Source organism: Anguilla anguilla, chromosome 10 (genome assembly GCF_013347855.1).
Source record: "Anguilla anguilla isolate fAngAng1 chromosome 10, fAngAng1.pri, whole genome shotgun sequence".
NCBI classification, from domain to species: domain Eukaryota; kingdom Metazoa; phylum Chordata; class Actinopteri; order Anguilliformes; family Anguillidae; genus Anguilla; species Anguilla anguilla.
This window is the reverse complement of record NC_049210.1, coordinates 15567402-15593467: the sequence shown is the minus strand read 5'-3', so window position 1 is coordinate 15593467 and position 26066 is coordinate 15567402. Positions and strand designations below refer to the sequence as shown.

General features: G+C 44.8%; 1 protein-coding gene across 4 annotated transcripts in view; it reads left to right on the top strand.

Moving 5' to 3' along the window:
* cux2b (cut-like homeobox 2b) overlaps positions 1–26066 on the top strand; it is a 128502-nt gene that overhangs the window by 28883 nt on the left and 73553 nt on the right. For 2 of the 4 annotated variants that reach the window (XM_035378510.1, XM_035378508.1), the window contains exon 1: positions 6002–6119. The exons of the other annotated variants lie outside the window; for them this stretch is intronic. In XM_035378510.1, coding sequence (XP_035234401.1) covers positions 6027–6119 — 93 coding nt within the window. In that variant the 5' untranslated portion in view covers positions 6002–6026. Of the gene's footprint in view, positions 1–6001; positions 6120–26066 lie in introns of those variants that run through there. 4 annotated transcript variants of the gene reach the window in all.

Here is a 26066-nt window from a genome sequence, read left to right as displayed (position 1 = left end):
GGGTCTGGAGTCGGAGCGTTTCGCTGCGCTAACCGCAGGTGCCTTAATGAAAGACCCTCCCACAGCCCTGCTTTATTCGCCGTGTTTTTGACCCTCCCACAGCCCCGCTTTATTCGCCGTGTTTTTGACCCTCCCACAGCCCTGCTTTATTCGCCGTTGTTTTGTGTTGCAGCATCTGGGGCTTGAGCATAACTCAATTTGTGGACTGCGCTTTTCAGAGAGCCGTTGGAATTAGCACAGAGGTGCCCCGGTGCCTTTCTCTTAAGAACCCGAGGAGGAGAAAGCGGCCGATGGCTTTCCATTCTCTCCCCGCATTAAAGTACAGCGGGAGGTGGGGGTGGGTAATTTTCCTGAATTTGAAAAATACGGGGAATAATTGCTCCTTCACTTTACTTCCCTGAATGCTTTGGGAAATACAGACATCATTAGCCGGCTCTGAGATGTATTAACATTTCATGATTATGCCTGCGTTTGATGTTAACCTGTTTGCCTCACAGGCAGTCACATTAACTGCATTGTGCTCTGTCCCCGCGCCTGTGTCTCTCTGTGCCCAAGGATGGTTAATAGACGTTGAAGACCTTTTTTGGACTAAATTGAGTTGTGCGTGCAGATTTTCGGGAGCTCGGTTCAGAACATGCCGGGGTAATCGACGCCCGTGAGCGAGCGAGATTTGTTTAGGAGCCACGGCTGCACCTCTTTTGTGTGTCTTTCCTGAGGTGGAAACTAGCAGTAACTCAGTAAAGCAGAAAATCTGACTGAAATTGCAGGGGGGGATGCGAGTCCCCAGTCTAAGGTGTGTAGTTTGTTCTATACGGGCATACTGCTGTGCCAGTTTATCATGGGCAGTATGCACGTATTTATGCAGTTTTCCAGACTAAGTATGCTGATGATGGTGGAGGCTATTGACTAATTGGTGGGTCGATCAATAAATCAATCTAATCAATCCAATCAATCTAATCGATAATTCAATAAATCCAACACTGAAGGGGTCAATACTGTACAATCTATAAATTCATCAGCACATCAATCAATGACCTCGACTGATCAATTTTTTTTGTCAATCTATTGGTCAAGTCAACCAGGGTTTTTCATCAAAAGGTCAGTGTTAGTAAAAAGTAAGCAATTTACAAAAATGTCCACGCACAAATTAAGCTTTTGATATATATGACTTTTGTAAGTGGCCGTACCTCCTCCAACTACATACATCTGAGGACAATGTGTAATATTTTTTATTATTGATGATTATAATGAGCAAAGGTCCAAGATTTACTGGGACCTGTTGGGTGGTGGAAACTCTCTGCGAAGTCTGTCAGCCAAAAAAAAACAAAGGAATGAATGAAGTAGAACATTCTGTAATCAGATGAAATCGCCGATCTCGTATTAAAATAATCTGACGTGGAGACTGGCGTTGGCCGCGGCTCCTCTCTCCTTCTCCAGCTACTTTATTTGTGTTGCTCAAGGAGAGGAATGGCGGTGGAGCTGAGAAAAGAAACCCAAGTTATTACAATGCTGCCTTTGTTCTGACAAGTGCACTCTCAAAGCCTATTTTCCCTGCATGCTGAAAATTAAAATTAAAATTTCATTGTTGTATGTGATGTTTAATCCAATAATGATCTGATGTAACAAACTGCTATAATATCTTTCAGCATACTTAATCAGAGCGGACTTAGCCCTGTCACTTTTTATTAACCTCTGTTGAAATGGGAGAAGTGCTTCACTAATCTGCAATTGTTGGGTTTGGCAGTCTGTAGCTAGTGCAAAACAGATTTGGCAGTCTGAGGGAAAGTAAAGGCTTCATAATGACGACAGGGCCTTGCTGCTATTTGAGCTTATTAAATCTAATAATGTGCGGCTCTTTGAATGAGACACGAGGTGAATGGAGGGGGATGGTGGTGGTCTGAAAGAGGTTTTCTTTTTTTCCCTCCTACTCTTTCCTTTTTTTTTTCTTTTTTTTTTTTTTTGCCTTTTTATTCCCCCCCAATCCCTAATGGTTTAAGTCCTTCTCCCACAGCTCCGCTCTCCCTCTCCATTTCAGCTTTTCGGCCCACAAGGAATTAGCATGCAATTAAAACCTAATGACCTTTAAATCAAGGCCTCTGCCACTCAGAGAGCGTGGGGAGAGGGAGTGACAGTTGGACTCTCCAGCCGTGAGACTGTTTTACTTTCTCTTTTTTAGGCCGGGGGGGGGGGGGGGGGGGAGTTTGGCTGGGCGTTGGGAGGCTGTCTATAGTCACAGCATAGGATGAAAAAAAGAAATACGTTCATGCCTTCCCTTTTTTCGTTGTTGTGGAAATTGGGATTGCGGGCTGTTTCATCCAGGTAACAATTTTTTCCCTCCCAGTCATGAAGCATATTTCTGAATAATTTGGTTGCATTGCATGATTTTCTATCTAGCCCACTGCTGTGTGTGTGTGTGTATGTGAGTGTGTGCATATGTGCGTACGTGTGTGTGTGTGTGTGCGTGTGCATATGTGCGTGCGTGCGTGTGCATACGTGTGTGCATGTGCGTGTGTGTGCGTGCGTGTGCATACGTGCGTGTCTCTCTCTGTCCCACACTGCATTCTACTGTAATATCATTTATGGAGAAGGATTGATATTTTGCCCCATGCTGACATTGACTGACTCCATGTAAAGCACTGGGGCATTTGTGCCATCATCACAGTGCTGAACCTCGGTGTCCTTTTGGTGTGCAGAACCCTGTGATTTCAGTGGAGTGGGAATCAGTCAAGGCGAGGGGAAATTATAGCATTCTGTCTCGCCTGCCCCCCCCCTTCCCACAACTTATCAATGCTACAGACAGGATTTGAGTTGAAAAGTAACTGGCAGTTAATCTTTCCTGTCCCGCGCTCAGTTGTATTCTCTCAGATGTATTATTCCTCTTCTTCCCGTTTTTTTTTTTTGTCTTCTTGGAGCTCGAGGGGATCCAGGGTGCTGGTTTTTTTTTGGACTCGGATCTAAATCCTGTTGATTGAATTAGACGAAGTCGGGAGATAATTAGGGGACCGCTCCGCTCGGCGAAACTGTCGGCCTTCTAAGGGGCGGCGGTGAGACGCCGCCGCATCGACGAGGTCGGCCGCGCCGCCGGGCCGCCGCTGTTGACGCACCACCTCTGAGCGCCAAGCGCGTCCTCCGCTTTTAAATGTTTTCCCAAATTGAATTTATCACTAACCCGAACCTCCGCTCCTGACACTGTAAGTCACACGCGGGTCTGATTTATGGCGGTCTCTCTTCTTCTGGTTCTTCCTTGGCGGTACGGGAGAGGCTTCAAAGGACGCGCATGAAAATTATTGTTGGGGGGGCGGGGGGGAGGGATAGAGCTTTAAAATGCTGAGGACGGGTTTAGCCCTGCAAAATCCCTCTGGGAATTGTTTGCTGTGCCATGTGTTATATTGTGTGAGGAACTGTTGAGACTGACATTTATTCATGTAGAAAATGTCTTTATGTGGCAAGTAGAACAGCAGAAGGCATTTCGCCCTAATTATGCTGATCGAGATTGTATTTGAATCTAACTAACAGTCCAAAAAACTGAAATTTCAGGAAGAACTCATTTTGGTGTGGGTGTGTGTGTGTGTGTGTGTGTGTGTGTGTGTGTGTGTGTGTGCGTGTGTGTGTGTGTGCGCGCACGTGTGCGTTCGCACTGCACTTTTGGCCACTCAGGTATCTTGTGTTCATGCCTCAGACTGGGCTTCCAGGTTGTAATTGCAGGTTGCTTCCTGGTGTGTTGCACAACTCATATAGGCACATACATGTACTTCTAATTATAATTATGATACTGATTATACTATTATAACCACTGATGATGATGATGATGATGATGATGATAATAATAACACTTTTAATTTTACAGTAAGGATCCCAAAGTGCTTTATATGAATAATGTGTTCAATTAAAATCATACAACTGATACTGTACAAACAGTGATGTGTACTGCATACAGCAATACTGGCACTGTTTCGTAAATACAATAAGTCAACTGATAGCAAGGGGTCTGTGATAAGAGATAGCAAATATGCCGTACTAACCAGAAATATATGCAATTGACACGCACACACGCAATGCACGCACACATGCACAGGTGGGTCAGTTGGCCCAGCCAAGATCTGTGGCCTCAGCCATTGGCCGCCTCCCCACACATTCCGTCTCTCCGCACTCTGGTCCTCCCATAGTGCTTTGCCTTGACATTGGGGTGACGATGGCGCTTTGGCTCCGCCCACACAGGATGTTGCCACGTTCCTCTCCTTGCCTACGCTGGCTGCACCAGCTCAGTCCACAGGTCACGCAGGGAACCTCCCAACGCTCCGGGCCCTACTTCCTGAACCCCGAGAATATTGATCTCCTTAATCGTGCCGTTCAGAGTCCTCCCTGACCTCCTTTTCTGTTTTTTTTCTTTTCCCGTTCTCCTTTTCATTTCTCATTCTTTCCAGTCTCACACCGGAACGGCAGATGGCATTAGACGGCAGACGGATTTTACGCAACACAATTTATTTGTTGATGTTTTTCAAAAAAAAAGTACAAAAGGCTCCCTATAAACAGAACCATTTATCGTGGCAATAATCCATCCTGTTATCCGTTTTGCTGTAAGGAGCAGACTGAGGCAGTTTGATCCCTGCCCAATACCCCAGAGTTTCCAATATCAATGAGCCCAAAAGGTGACGTCTAATGAACAGCTGCTCCCTCGCAGAGGGAAGAGGGCTGGTGCATTCCTGTATGTAATATAGTGAACTACAACTACTCAGTGAAATGTAAATCTCATTTTCTGCAGTGAATAATTTGGAGAACTCATTTAAATGTAATAAAACGGAGGGTCTGGGGTGGGCGGCGGAGGGTACAGGGTATATTGTTTTTGTTATTATTATTTAAATCTGTTGTTTTTCAAACAATCTGCAGCGTGTGAGATGTTTGGTTCCCAGTCATCCCGTCATTTGTCATAGAAACTTGCTTCCGACTCTCCAGGCCCCGCCCATAAAGTCATCTTTGAGTCAGGAGGGTTGGTGTGGCTGTTGGTAGCGTGCCTGGGTGGTGTTGATTATGCACACCCTCGGGTTTTTCAGTGGGTGGGGTGCAGGTGCTGAGGTGCTGGGGTTCCAATCAGTGGGTGGTGGGGTGGTTTGTAGGGGTGGAGGGGGGGTAATGTTGGAGCTCAGTGGTGTTGGAGCGGCAGGGACGTTTGGTGGCCTGGCGGGCCGGGGTGCGGCGGAATGCGGGGTGTCAAAGGCTAATTTCGGGATCTGCTTGCGGATGCCCATCTCTCATCATGAAGTGGCAAGCACGCCAAGTGGCTTGCGCGTTGTCATGGATACTAAAGCATGGGACCCCAGAGATGGGGCGCGGGAATGAATGGCCGTCCCGGCGTATAGGATTCCTGTCAGAGCTCGCCTGATAGATGGCATTGATGGGCCATTTGTCATACTGTAATTGTTCTAGCAAACACGAAATGCCCACCAGTATAAACAGTGGTCTGCCGCTCTGCTAATAAACCGGGAAATCGGAAGAGAAGCATTGATACAGTGCCGCTTTCACTTAAAGAGACAATGTCTCTTTTGTTAGGGCCAGCTGGACTGATTAGACTGAAAATGAAGGGGGAGAAAAGACCCAAGAAAATAAAAAGCAATCATAAAACAAGCTGCCATCACTTCTCTGTATTGATGCGAGCAAGTGGGGGAGAGGCATTGACAGGCTTTGTAACAACAACAGCAGGTTCGAGAGTGATTTGTTTTCCCTCTTCTTTTATTTTTCCAGGGAAACAGTCTGGGAGAATGCTTGGGCCCCCCCCCCCCCCCCTTCCCAAAAAAAAGAGAAATAAGAGATTCATGGCTAGGACTAGAAGTTCTCTCTTGGCTGAATCTGAGACTGCCAGATTCCTGCACTGAGTGCAAATTGCTCAGGGTACAAAGGTATTGTTTGTTTGTTCTGGCATTAGCATGGATCCCATGTCCCTAACTGCTGTAATTGGAAAAAATTGGGTAGTATTTATGAACCGCTGCCTCCATCCCACTCAAGCTTTCACACAATAGTGATGGGAAGACATGTTCTCAGTACGGGCACACCAGCTAATACAGGTGTCTTTCGCTTCAAACACAACGATGTCTGAAGGAGATCATCCCTCTGGAGACAGTTGGGTAATGCATAAAACGTCTACCTCAGGTGGCACTTAAAATCGTCGTTACATCTGTGCCTGTTGTTTTTTAATAAAGCTCAGATAAATTCTGTTTATTATTCTTAGCCTGTGCAGTTACGTTTTCTGTGGTGATTTCTTCTAGAAAAGAACATTCACATTTTTCACATTGAGGATGATCAGTTGTGAACATGAAACTGAGCGGTTGGCGAAGGTGTCATGTTCGGTTAAAGGTGCTTCACTGAGCGTAAATAAATGATTCATCATTTCGGAAGAGTCAATGAATTCATTTGTGCGATGAATATGTTTATTTTATTCTGTGAAAAAGTTAAAGGGCTCAACAGTTGAATCAATTATCTTTAAATGTTTAAGTGATAGCTTGTCCATTCCTGATTAAATTGTACCATCTTTAAATTCTCCTTATGTACTGAAGCTAATGTGTGTGAACTTTGGCCCTAAATTCAGTTACCCCTTTAAAGTTGAAAAACTATTGTATTTGAGAATATTTATTTACACATATTGTAAATTACTGTCCCTAAAATAGTAAATGCTTAATGCATGAAAATATTTACACCTTTATTTTCGCGGTGTAGGCTTTTTAGAATTTGGAATGACGAAAGGTTATGTTTTCCCAAATACAATTACCACATTAATGCTGAGACATTATCTGCATTAGAAATTCTATTCAAATGTTTTGGTATATATTTTTTATTTATGATGTATTGGTCACTAAAATGTGAGGTTTACAGAAGGGTTTTATGTGTGTGTGTATGTTTAGATTGAAGGAATTTTTGTCGAGAATGTTAATATTTTTGTGTTGCTCACGTCACGTAGAGATGAATTGAATTGTTGAAGGTCGGTGTGTGTTCTAGTAGAGTTCCATTAAATGTCACCACCATTTTACATCAAAGCGCAGAAAAAAATGTTGTGCACTATCTTAGTCCGTTAAAGGCCATATTTGTGGGGCTTCTGGGTGATGTGTTTTAGCTGAGCTGCATAGTCTTAGTCTAGTGATATGCCCCACCATCCAGAATATGATTTGGCTCATGCCAGTGCCAGCCGAGAGGGAGGGTTTCAGTTGGAATGTTTCTTGCGCAGTAATGGCTCGTCTGGCGGTCTGGTGTGAAAAGCAGCTACAGCTCAATGCAGATGTTTTAGAGTATGCGTATGCTCCTATGCAGCCTCCCCACGTCCCAGAGAACATTGCAGTAATAGGTCGGACCTACTAATTCTGATTGGGCATTAAAAATTGGCTGGCAAGATGGGGAATATAAAATTATTTTTTAAGTGATTTTTTTTTTTAAGGGACATTACTGAAAACACTCTATTATATATCTAAAAGTAGATTATGGAATCCTCGTTTGAGTTGCTTTGGAAAGGTCCTTGTGGAAAACGTCCATGGCCACAACATCCCAAATTAGTGTCAGTCCTCAAACTTATCAGGAATGTCTGGTTAAAATGACTTGCCCCTGACAGTACACGCTGTGTTCTACCCTTTGTCTTTTTTTCCTTTTCAAATGCCTTTCTTCTTCTGCCTCTTGTAACTGTTGCTTTTCTTTAGTTATTATGTTGAAAAATGTTGACGTAATGGGAGGCATTTCTGCCACGGGACCTTGTGTCCTTCAACCTCCTTTTCATTATGGTAAATTAGTGTGACAGTGGTCTGCGCTGAAGGACCTCACCCACAAGTCCTGCCTTGACACACTGATGCTGGGAGCACTTTAACATGACCTCCTCTGGCACCTCCAGCATGATGGGCAGATTAAAGCACCATTAGGAGTAATTACCACTGCGCAAGGAGAACAGTATTCATGGTGTCTCAGACTGGTGCAGGTTTACCCCCCAAACCGTCTGATTTTCATTCATTTCTTACTACTGGACATGGGGGGGAGGCAGAGGAGAGCCATTGGTTTTGCGCTTGTGAAAGCTACACTTACCACAAGGATGCCAGGACAGACATGTTCATTTTATCAGTCATCTGTGGTGCCACTTGCCTCTACTGTGGCCACCCATCAATCAATCAGATTTAACTTCTATACCGCATTTTGGCAAGGAAAAAACTCCCTGAATGGAATGTAGGAAGCAACTTTGGGAGGAACCAGACTCAATAGAGGCAGCCCATTCTCCTCTGGCTGGCTGAAGGTGTGGGGTCATACAGACAGAAAACCCAGTGTTCTGTGTGTCTAAGCTAATTTGTGTGTGTTTCTGTGTGTGTGTGTGTATCGGTAGAGACTGGTGCTATGATGGCACTTGGCCACTTTCATACCGTATGCAGCCAGAATATTACTAGTTCGGCAATATAAACACTCGTTCACCAGAAAACCACATTTCACATTTTTGCAACGGGTCCAATGCCGCAGTATGGCCGGGGTGTCATCTGCAGGTTTTGGACGTCGTTTCCACAAATCAACAGTGATGTTTATTACAGAACCTTCTTTACCTTTTTTGTCTTCTCCCCTCTCCACATTCTGGGTGATTATTATACCCATGGTGAGAACAAACAGTTTCTCTGGTTAATAATTCAGATCACTTTCATCAGATATTCAAGTTACCATGGGCAATTTAGTAGTTGAATAATTTTGTGAAAAATTCATTTATTATCACTCGGCGTTATGAAGGCGAGGCGATGGCAGCAGAAACTGTTGGGAGATTTTAAATTGCGTCTGCTCTGGAGATCGGAGAGCAGGTAATGTGTTCTAATGTTCCCAACCATATGCATTGTTTTCAGGGCTCATCAGTTTTACATTGATTCCCACTGAAGTGTTTAATTGCATCATGAATATGATCTAATTCTGTCCTTTTCACTGAAACTGGAGCGCTCTCTGCGAATGATGTACTGCCTCGGCTGAGCCAAATCAGGATGTATTTTATATGGAACGTAAATTATAGTGTTAAATTAGCCTGGAAAGATAACTAGCTGGCACAGGGTATGGACTCAACAGTTTAATTTAGTGTCAAAAGGCCGTGACGGGATAAATCTCACCCTCTCCTGCCAGCGAATCCCGGGTTTTAATCATTTTACCCTCCCCCTTCCTTTTTCCCTTTTTATTTAATCCTCGCTTTATAAGACTCCTGCACATCGACACGCATGTCCGTCGAGGTCAAAGGTCATCTTCCAGTTCTGCGAGAGCTAAAACGCGCTGCTGAATGGTGAGGATGGTGTGATAGCAGGCTGGCCTCTCCTGAGCAGAACATGCTGTAACTATTGATTTTAAAGATCTGTGTAATGAAAATCGGCTTTTTATATCATATTATACATAAAGAGCCAGAGAAAACAAATACTATCATTTTAATCCTATTTTAAACATTTGGGATTTTAGAAGAGGTGTTTTTTTAATTGTGAAACCAGCGAAGTTCTTTTTCTGCCTACGACAGGAGGCTTTTGTAATATTCTTTTGAAGTCCATTCTTATGTAAGTACTGTACCATTGAAATTAAATTTTTGACCAGTAGGTTTTGTGGGCTGCCAGTCCAAAGTGAACTTGGAACAGAACAAACACTCCCTGTCAGACCTCCACCTTTCCTGCTTGTGAACAACATACTTTAACATCAGAAGGAAATGTTATTTTCCTGTTTATAAATTTGGTAAACGTAAGCGTACATTTTTATCTTCTGAATTAATGAACATTTTAATTGCAAAACAAAAGGGACTGCATAGGCTTTTTAATTAATTTGAGACCAGACCTCTTTAAATGCAGCCTCAGCAGTACGACCAAACAACCAAACAAAAACCAAACCAAGAAGAAGAAAAAAAAAAAACCCAACCCCTGCCTCCTCGTATTTAAATTCTCCCGTGAAAGATTTTGCCTGTGATCCGACTGACATGGTTAAAGGTGCAGCATAATGCAGCAGACACGGGAGAGAGATGCCATCCTTTATCCGGCACCACTGGCCGCCATTGTTCAGTTTCCTCCCTCCCTCTCTCCGAACCCCAGCCTTTCTCCTCCGTGAGTACGGGCGCCGGGTGAATGAATCCAGCAGTTTCAAATGGTCCCCTCCAGGTCCGTATTCAAGGGAGATAAAAGCTCTCGGATGGATTTTGTTCTCGAAGAAACGCTTCTCGGTTTTTTTTTTCCCCCCTCGTCCTCCAGGCTTGAAGTGTTCTCTCGAGTGCCCGCCGCTGCCCAGATTTACCCCGAGCGACCCCAATTTGCCAGCCAGGCCCCTGAAAGCGGGCCTCTCCAGAACCCTCGCGCTATCTTGTTTGCTCCTTCATTGATAACACCCAGCTGAAACATTTTTGGCCCAACAATCGATATTGTGTGAGAACTGGTGGTGCCTCGGGTTCCCAGAAATGTCAGAGGACCGCCGGAGAGCCAGCGCTGGGACTTCACAAGGGATCAAAGTCCGGCACGTCCCCACCCAGGGGGCGCTCCAGGGAGGCAGAGGAGCGCCAGAAATCCCTCCACAACAAGAACTTTGTCCATGGTGCCCCGAGCGCCCGCGGGAGGGGGGCAGACCCTGTTTACTCTGCCGAGTGACCTCACCTGCTCCACTCTGCAGAGCGCTTTAAGTAAGGGGGGGGGGGGGGCAGAAGCATGAGTGATCTTCATCCTTTGCCCATCCTTCCCTTGCTCATATATGTGGTCTGCTTATACTGTGCAAATGCTGCACTGTTCATTCATAGCACAGTGTAAGTGTTGTTATTGAGTAAATTTGTGTGTGAAAGCATAATATTTGATCAGTTCATTTGCACATGTGTTTGACCACTGATTGTGATTTCTTGATAAAATCTACAGAAGAATTTGTGAAAATATAGAAAAGATACTGACATTGACCAAAGATATAAATTGGACAGTATGTTGCCAAATGCCGTGTTTTTCAGTTTCACAGAATAAAGTCAGTTTTGAAATGTATTCCTTGGAATAGCTTTGTAAGAAGATAAAGTGATTTGCACTTCAGAAGTAATGCCAGTAGCTCTATGTTCATGGTTAGTTCTAACTAACCATCAGTGTCTAGTTTAATGCATTGATGAAACTGTTCATAGAAAATACATTGGACCGGTTATCACATGGTTGTCCTGTATTGCATGTATGTGTATATATGTATATGTATCTATATATATATATATATATATATATATATATATATAGCATTTCCGGTAGTATAATAGTTTTAGTATCACAGCATTGATTGACAAGCTCTTAAGGAGTACATGAGTGCTGTTGCAACATTTGTTACACAGCAGAACAAATAAATGATTATGGATTTTTTTGTAATCATTGAAGAGTCTGAAATTCTGAAATTATTACTGGGTATGTCTGTCAACAAATGTGAAATTACAAACAGTATGTACATTACATATGTGCTTTGAGAGTGTAGTGATAATAGTTATAATGGCTGTGAAAAATATGAATATGTGCTCACTACATTTACATACTTTAGATTTTTAGTCTATTTTAGTTGAAGATGTATGAATACATATGTAATTAGGATAGAGCGTCATACTTTTAAAAAATATAAATGGTATATAATATGCTTTTAAAAAAGAAAGAAAGAAAATAACCAAGACAAAGGAAAGCAGCTTACTTTGTTGCTAGTTGCAGATGTCAGCTCGGTGTGGTGGTTGTTTCAGCTCAGCTCGGCTCAGTGACTTATTTATTTGTTACTGCACTTTAATTTGTTCGACAGTTCCTTTTTTGGGCAGTACAGTTTAATTAAATGTGATAAGTTTAACTCAATTTATTTAATGCTGGTATTGATCATTATTTAATGATTTATTGGTGGTCTCTCAGTCTCTGTTGCTCATTCCATTATCAATAAACAACGCCCCTTTTTTACAGATCGGAGAGGTCTCCAATCAAAGAAAGGGATAATAATTTCAGTCCATTTTTAACTAAGCAGTTGGGAAGAAGCCTTCATTCCTACCAACTGTCCCACTTTTCTATGTGGAATGTCAAATGTTCCACCCACTAAAGATGCCACCTCCTTCTCCTTTCAGTATTGGATTGTGCATTGGAATGGAGTGAAATGGGGGGGTGCATGATGTCTCCTCTTTGCTGCGAAGCGGCTTCGCATGGCTGTTGTGTAAATGCGTGAGGTGCAGTGGTAATCTTCCAGAGACTGCGTTGACCTGGGGGGATAGTCTGGTACAGTGGAAGATGTCGGCCGTGATGTCATCAGCGCGTTCCCGTCATGCTGACCAAGGCTGTCTGTCAGTCTTTTTTTTTTTTTTGCTGCTTCTCTTCGAAAGCAGTGGAGAAAATGTCTAGAACTGCATTTCAAGCCCTTTTGAAAAATGGAGTGGTTCATCAGCACAGGCTGGGAGTCACATCCGCAGTACTGTTGTTCTTCCATTTAGGGGAAATGGCTGCAAAACCTATCGATCTGTAGTTCCTTTTCTTGGTGTTTCTTTTTCTTTTCTTTCTAGATTTGTGCGGTGGGGGGAGGAAAAAGAAGGTATGTTAAATGAGCTATGGGAGGTTTGCTGAGTTTTTTTTTTCCTTTCTTCTTTTCGGAGTTCAGTCAGGCGAGAATTGCTGTGTTGGGCATTTGAGGCAGCTGTGTGAAGTCATTTTCCAGGAGTGTGAGCGGGAGAGAGGTGCGGATTAGGCAGCGCTCTTGAGCCGGAACAAGCCTGTCTGGGAAGGAATGAAGGGTAGCTACATGCTGTAGATCTAATTTCCCTCCCCACAGCCTGGCAGCAGTGACATTCACCCACCCAGTGTGGATTAGGCCTATTTGTTGGCTTTAGTCTGAACACACACACACACACACGCACATACATACACACACACACACACACACACACACAGACACACACGGTATGACAGCTTGTTTGTATGGTGTTCTTTTTTCTTTTTTTCTCCTCCACTTCCAGTTTAAACACTCCACAAAAATCCCGACGCTTGTAGGTTTTTATCGTTGTGTACAGCCGTGGCTCTTCATTACTGCTGACATACCAACACTCGGCACAACTGAGTTTCCAGGCTGATCTCTGGATTTTTAAAAAAGTAGCGGCAGAGGGCAACTGAAAATGCACATTCTTTGCAGGATAATGCACACCTGTGTCCTCTATTGATTGCGTGTTTTAGCGCAAGGTGGTGAAATTTGTGCCGGTTATGTTTTAGCCTGAGGTCATGAGATACCCTCAAGGTTAGTCAGGTTCAGCTCAGGCAGAGAGCAGTTGATTACCAAGCCAGTCGCCTCCTCCCCTCTGAGCCCCACACATCCCAGCACCACCCCCCCCCCCCCACCCCCTTCCCCCCCACATCTGCGCACACGTTGCCGTGACCTCTGGAGCTGTGTTGGGAACGGAGGTCGATGCGGCCGACCCAAATTGATTTTGTCCCTGGCTCCCGCCCCTCTGCGATCGGGGACAGTCGGCTAATGGGTCAACCTCAGCCGGAGTGAAACGGGAACAGCGAGAGCTGCGTGCGCGAGACTCGAATGGGCGGCTCAGATCTGCTTTTGTTTTCTTTGTGAGACAGAGAGAGAGAGAGAGAGAGAGAGAGAGAGAGAGAGAGGGTGGATTGGCTGCTGCAGTCTGTACTGTTCTGATCGCCCCTGTGGCCTACCTGGCTGCTTTTTTAAAATCCCGTACTGTAGACCTGCAGGTCTGCCACCTCTCCTTCTCTCGCATGGAGTCATGCCAAGGTGTCCCGGGCAATCATTTATGGGAGATGAAGTAGCAGTTTGAGAGGTGGAACACGACGCGTTGCGCGTGACTTGCGTTACTGCATTAAGAAGGTGGTGAAATCTGTTAGAATGAGTCTCGCTTCAGTTATTGTGGAAATTTTCACCTCAGAAGTCCCCTGCTGCCATGGCTGCTTGTGCGGCTTCTCTCATGATTTCTGTCCTGAGGATCGGCGCCTCCTGCAGGTACATTATCGGAAGCGGTTGTAAGAATGGGTATATTGCCACTCCTAAAACGGAAATGTTTTATGGAAAGTTTTCACGTATAACCCATTCTGTGTGCACAGAATAATGGAAGAACCATTTAATGGCCCCTTTTGAAATGTTTCAGAGTGAGTGTGACCAGTGTGCTCACCCCGAGTCAGCAGCAGGTTTCTTTAGCTTATAAATAAGGGGCATGATTGAGTTTCCTGGCTGAGAACCTGAGGAATGCAGTGGAATCTTTAATGACCCCAGTAAGTCAGAATGCCAGTTTAACATCTCATGTCAAAGACTGCATCCCATACAGCACCATGGTTTTATTCTGGGTCTGTAGGAAATACTACCCCTACTGGCCCACCAGCATCACCGAAAGCAGTCTGTTTTTTTTCCTATGAAGTCTCCTGTCTAATTAATAACCGAGCTCTTCAACACTTGGCTTCAGCCATTTGGAAGAAGACTACGGGGTGATATGGCTACTGGCTGTATCCTGATTTGGCTTTTTAAGCGTTTCAGGAATTGGAGGGGTTGGAGTGTGAACCTGCTGTATGTTTTATCTAAAAAAAAAGAGTGTTTTCAATGTATAAAAATACCATGTTATGCATACAGAGCACAGTCTACAAGACATTAATTACAGCTTGCTAAATCTAGGCCTGCTGTTAAAAATATTGATATCAAAATGAGGCCAAGTTGCAACAAACAATATTGGTTATCTTAGCTCAAACAATATTGGTTATCTTAGCTCACATAAATGGAACAAGTTCTATTCCAAAGCAATACTACCCAATGTTTCCTAAATTATGTAACTTGGCCCTGTGTTTTTTAACCTACCACCTGAAGAGAATGTGGTCATTCAAGCTGCGTTTTTTTTGTTAAAAGTAGTAACTGATAATGATAATATGCATAAATTTATGAACCATAAGATAATTAAATCTAGAGAGACATGCATACACATGCATATATAACATTCACACATACATTCAAAGAAACACATAAGCATGGATTCAGTCATTTTTCCTTTACAATGCATTACAAATAAATGAAAGTGTCATTTTTAAATGGATTATGTTAAGTGTTTTTAATGGGTTTTTGTATACACGATAGACCTACTAATTGTTTGTATGTCGGTAGATGATCTATAGGCCTAGCTCACATTAATTTAGTAATGTGGCATTTGCAAGGTAGGTACAGTGGCCTAGTTAAAGAGTAGTTAACACTAGAAATTCCACGATAAACCTGCCGTCATGACATCCATATGGTTCCCTCTTCACGACATTTCCTAAACATATGCATCGACCATTCTGAAATAATTTGAATATCAATACTGCATAAGGAAATAAAGTTGTAAACACTTACTGAAATGGCCATGAACGGTCAAATTGACTGTCATTTATCTTGCCTATATGCTTGATCATTTTAATTGCTGTGTGTGACACTGTTGCAAAATGACTTGCAGTTGTACCAAGCTGCAAACAACAAAACAACACCCTGGCTGGGCGAAGCCTGCAATGATGGTCTGAGGTTTTAGGGCCTAACTTGTAGTCATGTAGCTGTCCGAGTCATGAAGTAGGATGGGTACCACAAGCCAGTAGCACTATGGCACCAGTTCCCATACGACCAGTACCTACCGGACCAAATGGCAATGCAAATTTCGGTGGGTCATTTCAGTGCCAACTTCACACTCGGTCTGTTGACCACTTCAGCGACAATAGGTACCATTAGCATGCTAGCTAACGTTAAATGCAGTAAAAATGCCAAAAGCGAAACTGTCTAAAGTGTAGCTGTATTTTATCCAAAATAATTCAAACAATGGGACATGTCTTTGCAATAAAAAGTCATTCTTTAATCGTGTTCTTTGCTTGTTATTTAAAAAAGGTAGACTGCCAGGTTCAGGGGCCATTTTGTTTTAACATGGGCATCATCAAAATCTAAACAATACCCATTCCAAGTCATGAAATGATATGCGGGGTCATGTGAAATGAGAGATAATGCATTTCAGAAATACAAATGAGTTTCCCACTAAGATTTTACAGCTGTAAATACAGCAGTAGTTTTCATTTTTTGGCAATTATTAGTTAACAAGCACGCAAGCTAGCTTCCACAAAGCCAAAACAAAACAAAGATGGCAGCCAAGTTTTAAAAATGTGTTCTATTGGCTAAAATAACATCACGCGCACTTCCTTATATGCCCATTTTGCCTGTGTATCCAAGTATCCTGCAATTGGCTACTTTCATCTGAGTGCTTTGATCATATGTTGTTATTGACAGATGTAGTTAAATGTCCAACGGGGAGAATTATTGATTGTGGGACTCAAGCATTTGTGATGAAGAAATCGGCAGGAAGGAGGAGAAAATGCAAAATAACCCAAGTTTGGGGATTTATTGTGTGGACGTGTGAAGTTGTGCATTTACATGAGGTCAGAAGGTACAGAAGTTAATGTTCTTAAGGGTTGAGAGTCTGTAGTCATTGTGGTTATTTCTGTAATGAACCCTGAATAGTGCCGAACTCTGGGTACTGTATAGGTATGGGGCACGACCCACCAAGCCGTAACTACCCGCCATCCCAATGATCATTCCCTGCCTCCCAGTGTCTCTTTCCTTATACTGTTTCTCCTCACTTATAAGGCACATTACAGTAACTGCAAGGTCTGTTGTGGTTGGAGGCTGTTTCTGCTCCCTCCTATGCCTTTGAAACAAAGGGAAAACCTTTTTGTTGGTCTTTGAGAAGCAGTGAATTGAAACAGTGTTCAGTGAATTAAGCTGATGAGGAAAGTGGAGAGAAGGGAACATGTGGATCCCCCACAGGCGTGCGCATTCACTGTGTGTATTCATGTATGCCCCTGTACTCTCTGTCTGTCCGTCTCCTTTCGCTCGCCCTCACTGCTTTTTGAAATGTGTTTCTAAATCATAAAAAATGAAATGATACTTTCTCAGTAACTTATATAAATGTGAATAAATGCAACCACTGTAGATTATGCAAACACTTGGACTCCGAGGCTCTCATTGGGGCCTGTAACTGTGGAAGATCTAGTAAATATTGAATGCATCGCAATGAACTCCAGCCTGTTTCAGTCTCTCTATTGTTGTATTTTATACTTTTTCCATAAATGTAAGCAATTGAATCTACACTTAAAACATTCTTTAATCTTCTGTACGTTGTTTTATTTTACATACAAATTGCATCCAGGGCAACACATTTATCATAGCTCATATCCACTTGACTTTTAAATGAAAAATATTTTCAAATGAATATTAGATTCTTCCGTAGTTTAATATAGTATGAATCTGTATGCATATGCGGCAGTGATGATATTCAGGTATTTTTCCACTGTAGTTGTAACAACCTGAGAAACATTCTGTCCACTTTCTCCAAATGCTTCATTGTTGCAGTAGACTATAAAGAAACGTTTACTTGTGACATGCAGCTAACATGCATGTTAAGCTTTTAACTGTTTGTCCTTTTTTGGTCAACGTCCAATCATATCTGTCGCTTCACTGCACCGGCCACTGTCCGCTTGTGCGGCCGCGGGATAGTGCACGCGTTCTCTGAGCCGCATGCTGTCAGCTTCTGCTTCACGCGCCGCTGGTGCAGCCAGGCTGCGGATGACCGACTGGCCAATGGGGCTGCTTCTGTGCATTCACAGCAGGAGTACCAGCCGTAGTTCTGCGGTACCAGCCCACAGTAATTTCCCAGAGTGCTTTGCAGTAGTCTCCCACTGCTAGTTTAGGACACAGCATCGTCAGAAATCAAAGCTCACGCTGAGCAAAAAAGTGCTACTTTTTCAGTGGGTTTTTAACAAACATGACAAAAAAATACAAATACCTTACATAGTATGCAGCATCAGATGCACCATGAAAGAGAACATCAGACACACCTGCTACAGTACCCAAAGCCATGCTTAAAGTTGCTATATTTGGGGTAGGATTTCCTGAAATATTAATGAAGTGCTGTAACTTGTGTATCTTTCATTAGAAAGGTGCATTGCCGCTGGAAGGAAGGTGAACCTATATCAGAATATTTTTAAATACTTGGTATTCTGCTTCCATTGATGACCCATTTAGTTTTCTCCTTTTTGAAAAAGCAGTCTTAAATGAGTACCTTCACTGGTCAAGCAGTGGTTACGGGGAACATTGCGCCGGGCAGCGGGAGTATCATTTCATTGGAGCAGCTGCATGTTTTACTTGGGGAAGCCATGTGGCACATACAGTACGAATATAAACCCCCCATGCAGCCTGAGGTTCGGCTCCTTGCCACGGCACTTTAGTCCCATTTCTATCTGTAACCATCTCTGCTTTTGGCCTACCGGAATAAAGTTTTTAAAAATGCTTATGGAGGGTGGACTGTCCACTCTCTTCAAAAAGGAGTTGTTTTAAAGAAAAGAACTAGAGTTATTATCTATTTTCACAAGTGTTTCTCAGCCTCAGTCCTGCTACATTTGTTTGCAGTGCCTTAAAAAATATTCAGCATGTTCATCACCAGTGTTAATGTGTTCAAACTGTGCTTAATACTCCCCAAGTAACACCTCCATGAAAAATGGAGAGCTCCTTTCACATGTAATGTAGTGATAATCATTTGGGAAGAAAGTTTTTGAACTTTTTCAACTGTAGTCATTAAGGGAAGTTTGATCCAAACTTGAGGTGTGAGGCCGGCAGAAGAAACAGTGCTTCCTGGTAGTGTTTGTTAATTAACACATTAACAAGTGTCTGCCATCCAGAATGATATCACTGTAAGGTCTCGTGGTTCTGCGGCAGAAGAAGGGGAGGAGACTGCGAAAGAAAACCTGAACTTGGCGCTCGGGGAATTGTTAGTTACTCATATGCGCATGCAGCCTTGTGCTTTCCACCCTCCTGCATACTTGGGCGGGTGAAAAAAATTGGGAAGCCCAAAAATACATAGAAACGGTGGTGTATAACCCCAGCCTGTAGCATTGTGCGTCAATGCAGGGTCATTTGTAAGCGGCAAAGCTTCAGTAGCCTAACGACCTTCAGCTCATGGGCCGTTTTAACTGGGGCGAGGCTGCTGTACTGTACTGTACTGTACTGTACTGTACTGTACTGCAGGACTGTTTACCGGTTGTATCTCCAGTCTCCAGCTAAAGCGCTCGGTTTAGCGATGCCCCACGGACCGGAACCGCCGTTGCGCCAGCGCTGAATGCGGGGTGACGCGTAATTGGCCCAAGTGCGGTCCAATGGGAGAGGGTATCTGTTGGGAGGGGATCCTCCGTGTCGCCGCGCGTCGGGAGGAGTCCTCCGGCTGAGCGGGCGCCTGCGTTAGCCTTCGCCGGCTGTGCGAGGAGCGTGAAGGGAGGGACGGCTGGCAGCGCTCGCCCCAGAGGACGGGCCCGCTAGTCTGCGCTCCTCCTAATTGACAGAAGGCGTCGCAGTGATGTGGTGGGTTTACAAATACGTTTGGGGCTTTCACAATTGGGAGAGCGGTAAAAAAAACAAAAAAAAAAAAAATTAAGGGATAAAAAAATTGTCAGTTATCTATGGAACAGTGGGGATAATCAGGCCCTTATGACAGCGTCTCCCCATTTCAGAGATGCTCAGTCTTCATTTTCTCAGGGCCCTTACTGTCCGTCCACACTCAGAATGGCACAGCACTTAATAGAGTTCTCTCATGTCAGATGAGACGCGAGCAGAGTGATGCAGACGATTGTTAGTTTCCCTTAGAAGTAGATAGATACAGATACTGACGTTTTGTATTGGTTTGCATCTAACTTTTCCAAGATAGAAAAGTCCTCCTCGAGTCTTTCGTCCTTTTTGATTTTTGAAGGGAATTGGATCCTCCTCGGTGGTCTTGTGAAGAAAATTTGAACACTTTTGCTTTTGTCTTACATCTTCAGCTTGATGAGAGGCTTTTCGTGGCTCAGTCTCTGTGGTCACGGCGGCGTTGCGGTTGCCCGCATCCCCCCCCCCCCCCCCCTCGTGTCCCTGGATGTGAGCTGAGCTGGGCTCATGCAAAATTCAGTGGCACGGCTTTGCCCAAACGGCACCCTTGCCCCTTTGCCTCTTTTGTTCATTAAACCAAGGTTTCCTTGGATGAATGCTTTCTCCTTTATTTAACTACCCTCTGTGGTCCTTATGCCGCAATGGTGTCCTTTTAGAGCGCAGGTGACCTGGTTTGGGGCTGATTGGGTCTGCGAGGTGGCCTCTAGAACGCACTCCTCCTGGGCTCAGAGGACATCTTTGCTGGGTATATCGGAGGCCCTTCGGTTCTGAGGCTGCCGTGGCAACAAGGCGGCTTCAAATCGCGTCACATGACCTCTGTTTTAGCGGACGGTAGTACAATGCAAGTAGGCGTAATGATCGTACTGTATGCAGCCATGCATCGTGATGTATGACTCCGCAAGGTCTCAAGTTTGGTCTTTATTTTCTTGTTTTATTGATTATGAAATCAGACCAGACTTTGTGTGGCAGCCAGTTTGCGGCTTTGATGAAAGAACAAAGGCCGCCGCCACATTTTTGAATGTTTGATTGGTTCTGTGCCTCTGCTCTGAGCTCTTCGCTTCCTGCTGGATTGCATCAGAAACAGAAAAGATGTGACACCACTTCCTCTGAGAGTCCCGTTAAGCCTTTTGAGGAGATCCTTTTTGTTCATTTTGTTCATTTTTTTTTTATTCCGGAGGATTTGTGGCTCAGTGATGGTTATCTCCAAGTGGCTACCATTTCCTCAGCACGTTATTAAACTCCCTCAATACTGCCAGATTGCTTAGCTCTTCCGTTCCTTTACCTGTTCTGCATGCTAGTGGTGGAAGGTCAGGGCTTCATGAACCCTATAGCAGAGGAAGCTGCAATATGCTGTCAATCAGACTTGTATTAACCAGTCAAAATGCTTTTCTGTAATAAAGTGCTATGGTTAGTTCAAGCCAGTGATAATGTGAAATGTCACACTTTTCCAGGCCAAATCACGTTTTAGGCCTCATTTTCTAAGACTTTTAGTCCATGCAAATCCTTTTAGCACATGCAAAGCTAATACCACAACCAATGACGGGTGTGAAACATACCACGACCAATCATTTGTCATGTTGGTTTTGCGTGTGCTAAACAGATTTGCTAAAGGTACCTCACCTTCTTGCATGAAGGTTCTTTATCCCCAGCCTTCCTTTTACCTGTGCTGCTGTTCTCAAATTGCAAGTTTCAGGATCTCCCTTAAAGGTACATTATTTGCATCCAGTAAACTCACATTAGACAGGATTTTTTTCAGACTGTGTGTGTTGCATTGGCTCCTGCTTTTTTGCGCCAGGTTTTTATTCACATGCTGATCTCGGCCTACCTGTTCCGGTCAGCTCCGCCCTGTCCTCTCAGCCCCTCCCCTTTCTCCATACAGCCCGGGGCCTGCCCGTCCCTCAGCCGAGCAGCTCCTCCCGCTCTCCCACGCGTGTGCGGAGCGGCGGAGGAGGAGGAGGAGGCGCGGGCGGGCGGGCGGGCGGGCGCTCCAGCTGCGTGAGCTCAGAAGCATCTGGAAGGCTGGAGTCGGAAGGAGGCTCTCCGGAGGCCTCCCCGTTCCCGGCTCCCCCCGGGCCGAGCGACTTAGCGCGCGAAGCGGAACGGCGCCTCGCCTCGCTGTAATCTCCTCCCCCCAGGAGGTCCTGCGCTCCCTCTCCTCTCACGCTGTTCCGTGGTTCGGATTATTTCATTGAGCGCCAGAGGAGAAACCCACGGAGGTGCCAGGGAGACGAAGGCACTTCTATTACGATCCTCATCATCGTTTTGTGCCTCTTTTTTTTTTTCTGCCGCCTGCCTCCCCCCCTTCCCCCTGCCCCCCCCCCCCCCCCAGAAAGAATTTGAACGCGTACCCCTGGAGACTCCTTTACAGATGGGAGACGGTGGGCCGTGACGACTCGTGTCACAGTGTGTAATAGAATCCACAGTTTAATCAAAGTTTTTGTTAAGCTCATGTTCCTTTCAAGATCGTACAACACAGAAAACGTCCCATTTCTTTATCTCCGCATCAACACGCTGTCGCAATATTATAATCAGCCTGTGATTCAGCAGAAAACTTTGTAGAATTTCTGCATAATCTTTTTGCCCCGCTACAGATCTGTCCCCCTGCCCAGACCCACATGTTTTATGTGCATATGCAGAAGCACATTGAGGCACACTGGAAAAATAAAAGCAAGTAAAAACAGTCATAAAAACCAACATTATTAGGTCTATATTTTCCATTTTCAGGCCCTAGGTACACTTCTATGGTAGCTACTGTAGGTGTGACATGCTACACAGGTGGGTTCTATGCTTTAGGCTGGTTAAATCACTGCCCTCTCCACCTACACTGTAGAGTGCTTCTTCATAATTACATGAAAGTTGCTCGATCTGTCTAATCTATTATTATTATTTATTGCCATTATCATTATTTTTGTTATTATTTTGCTATTAGTGTTATTGCCATTATACCTTTGCTATGCTGAAGAGCTCAGTTTTACTGCTTTAATATTAACAGAGTAATTGCATATGCTGAGCGCAAGATTAAAGAACGTGTTAGCTTGACAGAACTCAGAACCTAGCAGGGTTGCGTAGAGGAAGTCATTACTGATGAGGTCATGACTGAAGCAGGATATCAGTGGCGTCAGTTTTCAGGCATGATTAATAGGGACCTGTGATTTTGCTGCCATTTTTTTTTCCCTCACTTAATCAGTGTTCTTGTGAGACAGGGACCAGCATTGTGTGCAGGCACCTGCCTCCATATTCTGTGTGGTATGGTTGTTTGTTCACAGTGCATTTAACAATTAGTGTTGGTAGCATGCTATTGCCATGCTTTGATCTGCATAAATGTGCTGGACCGTGAGGTCATTTCCCCCTTATTTAAGGGGAACGGGTTTGCTCCTGGAGGCTCTGCGTTTGGGACTGGATTCATGGGCTGTGAGTCAGTGCTGGGATGCATATTGGATCCGCGAGTGAAAATCGCTGGTGTTTGATGGGTAAACGGATAAATGGATGGACGATAAGCTGCGACATTCATCTTTTTTAGGGAAGCGGGGTCGTGAAAGCTCGGCTAATTGATTGATCGCGGGGCTTTGCTGATACAATCAAAGAACCGGCTGATTTATGGCGATAAATCAATTGATTAATAAGGTCACTCCTGGCAACAAGGAGCCTTGTGACGGGGAAATTTTGGGAGGGGTGGGGGGGGGGGGTGTGTGTGAGTCGCGCGTCTATCTTGGGCGTTTGCGGCGCCGGTGCGATGCGGTGGGGGCACTGAAAGGGCTGACATTTACAAAGCGCTCGCCGTCTCTGAATGATTCCTGGGATTAACCTCCACTTGTTCGCCAGTAAGCGCCGGCCAATATTTTAAAAAAATAAATAGAATGTGACACTTTTCCCACCCGCTTTGCATACATCATTAGCCGAACAATAAAAATCCATCGCACATCCCGAATAAATAAAAACAAAATATCCTAGCGGTGGATTGGGCCAAATGTACCCAGATTTCCTTTGGATGGGGGTGTTAAAATGTCGACCTAGATGGAGACTCACTCCGCCGTGTCTTGCCTGTTTGACTGGCTGCCTGTTCAGAACATGAAATGGAAGTTAAACACAGCGAATCCTCGCCGTTGAATAGGGGGTGGGGTGGGGGGGGTGTGGGGGGAGGGGGGGGTGGAGGGGTCCTTGGACGTGTGGGCAGCGTAGCATCAAATGGACTGTGTTTCCTCCTATGTAAATGCCTAATGCGCGCGCCGCGCTCTGACACAGATGAATGTAAGGAATTTGCCGGAAAGCCTTCGCAGGCCTCCGGAGAGACGTGGCGTGGAATTGCACGCTTTTGCGGGGGTCCCTTTCGGCCGGGCGGCGGTCACGGGAGACGAGGTGGCACGGGTGCGGAGGACAGCTCTCGCCCCCCCCCAGCGCCCCCCCTGCCCCCCCCCCCCCGCAGGTGAGGTGCCGCACACGGGTCACAGTGACGTCTGCTGGATCCAGCTCTACCACTACAGGTGCACGCTCAAAACGGAGCGTTAATGTCGGTCAGGCCGAAGGGCGCTCCGCCGTCACCACAAAGTGGAATTCAGCGGCACAGTGGTGCGTGAAGCTCACCAGCAGCGGGGCACCAAAGTCCTCTATTTCAACAACAAACAAAAAACAAAAAAAAACTGAAAAAAAACGCACAAAAACACCAAACAAATGGTAATGTCACTCTGGGTCCGGGCACTGAGGGAGCCTCCTTGTTTGTGGAAACGCAAACATCCAGAGGAACTAAAACAGGGCACCAGACAGTGCCTGATTGGCCCCCCCTGCGTACCTCAGAAGCTGCCCTGATACATCAGACGAAAACAAAGGGACACTTTCCCTCCTCCAATCTGGCCACCCAACCCTGGGGGCGACGCTCCACATTCCACAGTGCGGGAGGAGTCACATCTGCACCCACCTGGGTGGTATTCCCACTCTCACTGCTCTATTTAGATTCATTTATTTTTGGTTCAAATGAGAAGAAACACACAAATTTCGCACGTTTCTCACACACCCACCCACACACACACACACACACACACACACACACACGCACACTCAAAAGCAGGCATGTATGAGAAAGTTAGGTATAAAAGGTGTGCGTGCGTGCGGGCGGGTGTGTGTGTGTGTGCGTGTTTGTGTGCGTGTTTGTGTGTGTGTGTGTGTGTGTGTGCATGTTTGTGTGCGTGTTTGTGTGTGTGTGTGTGTGTGTGTGTGTGCGCGCGCCTGTGTTATTCTGTCTGACAGGTGGCCCTGTATCACGTCGCGGGTTCCCTCAGGGCCCCTGTAATTGAAGCTAAGAGAGAGGTGGGATGAGCCACTTTCAGTGCTACACAGGTGGTGTGAAACACAACCTCCTCTCCTCACCTGAAATATTCAAATTCGTCTGGCAGTGGAGCTTTGATCTCCTGCAAACAACAGGGGAGGAGTGGGGAGGGGGGGAGGCGGGGGGGAGAGGCAACAAAAACAAGAGAAAAAGAAGCACACCTGAGAATGAGCAGATTGACATTTCTTTAGAGAGAATAAACAATTGAAGGTTATTGGTGTTGTGCTTCTCCCCTTCTCTCTGTTTGTTGTGAAAGTGGGCCAGTGTTGTAATGACTTCATCAGCACCGTACAGTACAGTACAGTACATTGCTGCGTCTGTCTGTATGGACTGTGTGTGTGTGTGTGTGTGTGTGTGCGCCCGCTCCTGTTTGCATTTAGCTGCGCTGAGCTGGTTATTTTAAAGATATGCAGGCCCTGCAGCTCTTGGATTTCAGGTCTCCTGATTGTCCTCTGAAGAAATCTAAATCCCCACCAACACCCACCACACACACCATACCGCACAAGAAGATTATCTTTTAATTTGTCATTGGGATGTATCTATTATTTATTGTAAGATGACAAATTAGACCTTTCATTCTGAATCTTTCCTTTGAGTTTTTAATTGTTGTCTGTTCCAAACATTTTCACTGAACAATTGTCAGCCGGTTACTATAATAGTTTTATTCAAGTTCAAGGCATCTAGCCTGCAGATTGGACGACAGGCCATTATGTAATCAAATACATTGATTGGATATTGTAAAGACAATAGACACCCTGATTGTAGCAGCTTTTGAGCAGAAAAGGAATAATTAACACTTTAAGCATGATAAATATTTTCTAATTGGATGCTGGTTTTTGAACATACGCTCTTATCATTGCAGATTGAGGTGGCCTGTTGAGCAGTTTTTAAAAGTAGCTGCACTGAGTTGGAAAGAGTTGGCCAGTTGAGTAGCTGTGATCACTAAAGAACCAATTAAGGCCTCAGTAGAGTGAATGTCCTCATCAGACAGAGATCCAACGCAGCACTCCCATTTGAGGAAGATTTGGAAGAGTTAATAATGCCCTCTGAATGGACAGCCTGCCTTTCCAGTGCTCACCATTAGACACCAGCAGATGCCTTGCAGGGATATTTGCATCTTACGGATGGGTCTATAATGCAATCAATGAGCTCCGTCCCGAGTGGAACAGCAACATTTGCTTAAAGCCTTTTCATGGAGCGACTGTGTTTTATCACAAATCCCACTGCTGCCCCCGTTCAGCAGGGAATCCTTCCCACCCCCCCACCCCCCCCCCCCCCCCCCACCCCAAAAAAAAAATTACTTCGACTCAGCGACTTGAGACCAAAAAGAAGAAGAAGGAAAAAAAAA